The 7,567-nt window shown below is 55.9% G+C and overlaps 1 protein-coding gene across 1 annotated transcript; it reads right to left on the bottom strand.

Annotated features, from left to right (window-relative positions):
- Nucleotides 1-3,531: 3,531 nt before the first annotated feature.
- On the bottom strand, nucleotides 3,532-6,689 carry TIGD3 (tigger transposable element derived 3). Its single transcript, XM_025357762.1, has 3 exons — nucleotides 6,503-6,689; nucleotides 3,980-5,665; nucleotides 3,532-3,659 (listed from the first exon to the last, which is right to left on the bottom strand). Exon 2 carries the CDS (start codon nucleotides 5,647-5,649, stop codon nucleotides 4,234-4,236), a length of 1,416 nt encoding a protein of 471 aa, XP_025213547.1. The 5' UTR covers nucleotides 5,650-5,665; nucleotides 6,503-6,689; the 3' UTR covers nucleotides 3,532-3,659; nucleotides 3,980-4,233.
- Between the last annotated feature and the right edge of the window lie 878 nt (nucleotides 6,690-7,567).

Genomic DNA, 7,567 nt, shown 5'->3' on the forward strand with positions numbered 1-7,567 from the left:
GCTTAAGCAACCCTCATGCCTTAGTCTCCTGAGTGGCTGGTACTACAAATATACAAGTGTGCACACCACACCTAGCTAATTAAAAAAAAAAATTTGTTTATAGAGAGACTCTCTCTCTATCTTGGCCAGGCCAGTCTCAAAGTCCTGGTCTCAAGCAATCCCTTGGCCTTCCAAAGTGCTGGGATTACAGGTGTGAGCCATGGCGCCCAGCCTATGTTTTTGTTTTGTTTTGTTTTGTTTTTGAGACAGAGTTTCACTCTGCCACCCAGGCTGGAGTGCAGTGGCACAATCTCAGCTCACTGCAACCTCTGCCGATTCTCCAGACTCGGCCTCCCGAATAGCTGGGACTACAGGCACACGCCACCAAGCCCGGCTAATTTTTTTGTATTTTTAGTAGAGACAGGGTTTCATCATGTTGGCCAGGCTGGTCTCAAACTCCTGACCTCAGGTGATCCACTGCCTCAGCCTCGCAAAGTGCTGGGATTACAGGTGTGAGCCACCGTGCCTAGCCTATGTTTTATGTTTTTAAAAAATCTCATTCTAGGCCGGGCGCGGTGGCTCACGCCTGTAAACCCAGCACTTTAGGAGGCTGAGGCAGGTGGATCATGAGGTCAGGAGATCAAGACCATCCTGGTTAACACGGTGAAACCCCATCTCTACTAAAAATACAAAAAATTAGCCAGGCGTGGTGGCAGGCGCCTGTAGTCCCAGCTACTTGGGAGGCTGAGGCAGGAGAATGGCATGAACCCAGGAGGTGGAGCTTGCAGTGAGCTGAGATCACGCCACTGTACTCCAGCCTGGGCAACAGAGTGAAATTCCGTCTCAAATCATCATCATCATCATCTCATTCTAGTTGCTGTGTGAAGAACAGATGGGGAGATGGGGAGCAAATATGGAAATTCAAGACCAAGTAAGTTAGGAAGCTCCCACAGTTGCTTGGACATCCCAAGAGGTAGGATAGAAAGGAAAGAGAGGGCTGGGCGCGGTGGCTCAAGCCTGTAATCCCAGCACTTTGGGAGGCCGAGACGGGCGGATCATGAGGTCAGGAGATCGAGACCATCCTGGCTAACACGGTGAAACCCCGTCTCTACTAAAAAATACAAAAAGCTAGCCGGGCGAGGTGGCGGGCGCCTGTAGTCCCAGCTACTCGGGAGGCTGAGGCAGGAGAATGGCGTAAACCCGGGAGGCGGAGCTTGCAGTGAGCTGAGATCCGGCCACTGCACTCCAGCCTGGGCGACAGAGCAAGACTCCGTCTCAAAAAAAAAAAAAAAAAAAAAAGAAAGGAAAGAGAGGCAGCAAAGGCAGCATCTACTATTCCCAACAGACCTCAGCTTTTATCAAGGCCAGGCAATCCTATCCAATTCTGCAAGTGTTGCCGCATGTACACCAAGGCAGGGGAGGGAAGGACAAAGATGTTATGTGTTATTTCAGTGTATTTCCAAGCCTCTAATGAACACCTTCTATGTTCGGATGGCACCTAAGGCTCCCGGGCAACAAAGATAAGGAAGACACAGTCCTGTTCCTAAGTTGCCTTCAAACTAGAGGGAGAAATAGAAAATTGCTGCAATATAGGTTACAGAACAAGATAGACAGGATCACTCCTCTTAAGGCCCTTTAAACAAATCAATATTTGTTTTATATAATTTTTATATGTCTAGTAGAAATGGGGTTTCACCATGTTAGCCAGACTGGTCTCAAACTCCTGACCTCAGGTGATCCACCTGCCTCTGCCTCCCAGAGTGCTGGGATTACAGTCATGAGCCACGCAGGAAGCCTGGCCCAGTATTTGTCTTTCTGTACCTGGCTTATTTCACTTTGTATAATGCCCTCCCGGCTTATCTACATTGTCACTGTGGGGAAAAGAAAGAGAGATCGGACTGTTACTGTGTCTATACAGAAAGAAGTAGACAAAAGAGACTCCATTTTGTTCTGTATTTGAGATGCTGTTAATCTGTAACCCTACCCCCAACCCTGTCCTTGCAAGAGACATGTGCTGCGGTGACTCAAGGTTGAATGGATTTTGAGCTGTGCAGGGTGTGCTTTGTTAAACAAGTGCCTGAAGGCAGCTTGCTGGTTAAAAGTCATCACCATTCTCTTAATCTCAAGTACCCAGGGACAAGCACACTGCGGAAGGTCGCAGGGACCTCTGCCTAGGAAAGCTAGGTATTGTCCAAGGTTTCTCCCCATGTGATAGGCTGAAATATGGCCTCGTGGGAAGGGAAAGACTTGATCGTCCCCCAGCCTGACACCTGTGAAGGGTCTGTGCTGAGGAGGACCAGTACAAGAGGAAAGAAGGCCTCTTGGCAGTTGAGATAGAGAAAAGCATCTGTCTCCTGCCCGTCCCTGGGCAATGGAACATCTCGGTGTAAAACCCGATTATATGTTCTGTTTACTGAGAAAGGAGAAAACTGCCTTAGGGCTGAAGGTGGGACGTGCTAGTGGCAATGCTGCTCTTTATGCACTAAAAAGGTTTATGGAGATGTTTGCATATGCATATCAAGGCACAGCACTTTTCCTTAAACTTATTCATGTCACAGAGAACTTTATTCATATGTCTTACTGCTGACCTTCTCCCTATGAAGGTCCTATTATCTTGCCACTTCTAAGATGGTAAAGATAATGATCAGTAAATACTGAGGGAACTCAGAGACCGGTGCCGGCGTGGGTCCTCTGTATGCTGAGCGTCCCCGGGGCCCACTTTTTCTTTCTCTATACTTTGTGTCTCATTTCTTTTCTCAAGTCTCTTGTTCCACCTAAGGAGAAACGCCCACAGGTGTAGAGGAGCAGGCCACCCCTTCAGTCCTACCCCTAAGCTTGGTTGGCTAAAGGCCCTTCCTACCCTCCAGGTCTCTCCTTGCACTCCGCCCCTACCTCCGCAAGTATGCCATGCCCTGGCAGAACTGCCTGCCCCCGCCCCAGCACACTGTGCTCCTTCACTCCAGTCAGACTCTGCGCATGCTGTCCCTTGGTCTGGGACACCCTTCAAATTGCAGCTCAAAGCTCGCCACCCCCTGGAGTCTCCCTAGCTCTGTGGGGCCAGGCACTCTGAACAGCCGTTATTACAGCCTTAATCACACTCCACTGTCATGGGCTGCAAGGTTCTGCCCAGCAGAGACACCATCTTTGCAACTTGTTCACATAGGATGCCTTGCTGAAGTGATATTGTGAATTGAGCAAATGAAAAAAAAAAGAATGAATGACTATTCCATTCCAATTCCAGCTCCTTTCTGTTTCCCTGACATGTCCGTAGCCTGCCCAACCCCACACAATCTGAGAGCTATTGGAACTGTTGGAGCTGCAGCTTCTCTGGGGCAGTAGCTGGGATCTGTCTGTCCTGGAGCTTCCTTCTCAGGAGGGTAGCCCACAAGCAGTGCCCGTGCCCTGAGAGTCCTTGCTGTTGAATATCCGGAAGAGGAGGATCCCTACTGCTCATGGACAGACAGCTGCACCGCAGTGACCATCAGCAATTAATTTTCTAAATCTGAATGGAAAATTTTTACCCTTCTCCCACGAAAATAACACCCTGGCCTCTTATCTGATTAAAAACTTTATTTCCAGAAGCAGAACTGTTTTTAACAGAGTTCAAGGAAGAAGTCTGTCCAAAAAGCCCACACTCCAGCTTTCTAAGCGCCCGCCTCTAGACTAACTCCCTTTCTAAGGCTCTATAACTTTCTTTTTTTTTTTTTTTTTTTTTGAGACGGAGTCTCGCTCTGTCACCCAGGCTGGAGTACAGTGGCCGGATCTCAGCTCACTGCAAGCTCTGTCTCCCAGGTTTATGCCATTCTCCTGCCTCAGCCTCCCGAGTAGCTGGGACTACAGGCGCCCGCCACCTCACCCGGCTAGTTTTTTTGTATTTTTAGTAGAGACGGGGTTTCACCGTGTTAGCCAGGATGGTCTCGATCTCCTGACCTCGTGATCCGCCCGTCTCGGCCTCCCAAAGTGCTGGGATTACAGGCTTGAGCCACCGCGCCCGGCCAAGGCTCTATAACTTTCAAGCAAGGAAACTAAGTAGCCTGGATTCCTACCCTTGAAGCCCCATCTTTAGAGCTCTCTTCCTGGGGCTTGGACGACTGCCATTCCAAGCTCAGACTTGGTGTCCCAACTTCTCTCCCTTCTACACCTTTATGACAGTTCTATTTCCACAGGAAAGAGACAGCCCGGATCTGCCTTCTGAAGAGGCCGTTTCCATGGGAAACAGGAGAGGAGGGGCTCTGGCAAGCAGCAAAGGTGCCTTCATAGGCAGCAAAGCCGCTCCACCTCCTCCTCACAGTCGTAGAATTTTTCAAACAGCTCAGGAGAAGTGCTGTTGCACTCAAACCACCTCCTCAAGGTGCCCAGGGCCTGGAGGGCATCAGCTTTCGTGGGCGGGGGCTCAAAGGCACCCTCTCTGTCCCTCTCCTCGTCTTCGGTGCCTGTCTCCTCTTTACACACTCCAGGCCCTGGCTCCTCACCCTCCAGGTCCACAAAGCGGGAAAACTCCTCTAGGCTCAGCCCGCCGGGAACTGGTGGCATCTCAGAGGCTTTGTGCGAGGACGGGGGCGTTTTGCCAGGAGCCAGCCCTTCCTGAACGAAGCTGCTGAAAATGAGCTGAGGCGGCACCTTGGCCCAGGCGGCAGACGCCACGTGCAAGGCGTCCAGCACGGTGATGCCCGCCGCGGCCTCAGCCAGCGAGGTGCCATCCCTGTCGCTTTGGATGGCAGCCAGTTTGCTCAACAGCCGGTGTCGGTAATGGGCCTTAAAGGCCCGGACCACTGAGCTGGGCAGGGGAGGCGTGGTGCTAGAGGCGGCCAGAGGCAAGAGCTTCACGTAGTAGAGCCCAGGCAGGCCTGCCAGTCCCTCCACCACTCGGGCAGCCAGCAGCAAAGCCACCTGTCGGCCCTGCTGTCCCATGTCCCGGTCAAACTGTGCCAACCACTCTAACCAGGGGACGCCCAGGTCAGGGTGATAGGAGGCAGGCAAAGCCTCACTGCGGACCCCAAAGAAGCATCTCGGGGCAGCCTGGAGCCCCCCCAGCAATATCTGCCGCTTCTCGGTGCCCCTGCTGTTGGCACACAGCAGCACTTGTACTTGATCACATGCACCCAAGTTGCCGGGCACTGCCCGATACAGTAAGGGCAATTCAGCACAGCCAAACACGTCCTCTGGAGAGAAGTCTTTTAGGGAAAGAGGCAGCTGAGCCTGGGATGTGAGGCCTGGGGGAGGTGGCTCAGAGGGGAATGAAGGAGCAAGAACATGGCGGGCCCCAAAGCCGACGTTGTTTCGGCGTTTCCAGCGGACCAGCCAGCCGATGCTGGGCACGAAGTCCTGGCCCATGATATCGGCCAGCTCCTTGGCTTTGTGGAGCAGCATGGGCCCCGTCACGTCCCAGGCCTTGGCCCGGGCAATGTGGTACCAGCAGAGCAGAGCCTCGTCGATCCCGCTGTACTTGGACTCCCGCTTGCGCTTGCGCTCTCGGTTGGCTGTGCCGCTGCACCAGTCCGCCAGTAGCTTCTCCTTATTCTTGCAGATGCGCGAGATCTGGGGCTGGGAAACCTGGAAGCGCCGGGCCACCTCCGACTGGGACATCTTGGACTCATCCAGGAGTTCCAGCACCTGGATCTTCTCGGCCAGGGACAGGGCGTGAAGCTTCTTCTTGCTGCTCAGCTCCATGGCCTCTCCGGGGCACCTGTGCGGGAAGGAAAGAATGAGCGGGTAGAGTAAGCTGAGGCCGGGAGGGCTAGGAGAGGAGCGCAGGAGGGAAAAGAGATTAGATGAGGACGTGCGCAGGCACCAGGGGAGACTGGACCCGCCGGAAGAGGCAGAAAGTGGCTAGGCCGAGTGGAAGCCAGCTGGCCCCGTCCCCAGGATGCCAGGGCAGAGCTGGGGAGGGGGGTCTCTCCGGTCAGAAGGACAGGGAAGTCTGGGCTGGGGTCTGGCCTCACTGGGGGAGAAGGATGAAGAGTGGAGGGGACAGCTGCAGAGATAACAAAGGCGCACGGATGGGGGAGGGCCTGGGGCTGGGGCCGAGGGGGCAGGTGTGGGCTACGGGGCAGCAGGGGAGGAGCCCCCGGCAGGGAGTGGGAGGCGGCCTGGGCTGTATTCAGATGACGCCGCTGGGGGCGGGGAGGTGGGTGGATGCACACAGAGTTGAGGTGACAGGTGTACAGACGACAAAGGGGACAGAGGGGGTCTGAAGGAGCGAGGCTAATTTGGTGCCGGGTCCTGAAAGGGAGGCTGGGCGAGGGTCCGCCCTGAGGGGAGCGAGAGGGCAGGGCCGAGGGCGCAGGTGCACGAGCGACAAAGGGCGGGAGGCCTGAGGAGGCTGCAGGCAGCGGAGGGGCGGGGTGTCCCCGCTGGGAGGGTGGTCGCCTGGGAGGGTCCCAGGGCGCCGGGACTATCGCCTGAACCCAGGCAGGCCGGCAGCCGGGCTCCGCGCCCTGGCCGGTCACTCCCCCACGACCCGGAGTCTGTCGGCGGGGTGGCCCCAGGCGCCCGCCCGCCCGGCCTCCCGCTCCGCACCCACCTCAGGCGCTGGTCCCGCGGCTCCAGCCCCTGCCCCTAGCCCGGCTCCCGAGCCCCTGTCCGGGCGGCGACAGCAGAACAGGGGAGGGATGGGCGCCACGACCCCGAGGGCACAGCGGGCCGAGGGGCTGCGCGGGCGGCGGGCGGGCGCGCGCACAGCAGGGCCCCGTGCGCGCCGCCCGCGCCGGGCTCTCTCCCGGCTCCGAAGTCCGCGGTGCGGCCCTTCTGCACCCACCCGCTGCAGCCCCGCCCCGGCCCAAGCAGATTGGCCCTCAGTGGCGCCCCGTCCCTCCCCCGGCCAAGTTTCAATGGACGCCGCGGAAGTGGCGGTTCGTCGAGCCCCCTGGGGGCGGAGCTTCTAGCGAGGAGGGGCGGGAGGCGGAGCCAGGAACCTGCAGGACATCCCCGGGCGCCTCCAGTAGCCGCGGACCTCGAGGGCCCGACGAGCCTTGTAGGCGGCATGAGGACCACCGAGCTGACTTGGCGTCCCAAAGGCTCCCTGGCCGTGACCCTAGGCCGCCTCGGCTTCTTCGTCTACCAAGCAGGGCTAACGGCCCTCACGGAGTTGTTTTCGGAAAACGATGAAAGGAGAAAATGGATGCAAGCTTTAAGCCACACAAAAGCTGGTTACCATGGACAGCGCTGGCTCGTCTGTCGGCCACAGAAACACTGTATGCCTGGGCCAGTTCTGATTTAGGACGACTAAGGACTAATTTTTATTAGATTTGGTACTTTACAAGATTCAAGTTCTTAAATTCAAGATCTGGTATCGTTCCCTTCCCTGCTAACCTTCAGTCCCTAATTAAACGCAGACGTCTTGATCCGCAGCCCAGCTGCTCTCCAGCCTCGCTACTCCCTGCGCTCACAGCTCCGCATCCTCTGCCTTCCTCACAGGCTTCCGTCCGCAACCCCATCCTATCGGCCGACACAGTCCAACTCTCCAAGACCCATCTCAAATCCCACCTCCCGCAAACCCCAAATTTCCTCATTTTGGCCTGCTATAGCCTTCTTAATTTGAACATTTCTTTTCTGGCTCTTGGACTACTCAGCCGCCAAAGAGCATTCA

This window comes from Theropithecus gelada, chromosome 14 (genome assembly GCF_003255815.1).
Source record: "Theropithecus gelada isolate Dixy chromosome 14, Tgel_1.0, whole genome shotgun sequence".
NCBI classification, from domain to species: Eukaryota; Metazoa; Chordata; class Mammalia; order Primates; family Cercopithecidae; genus Theropithecus; species Theropithecus gelada.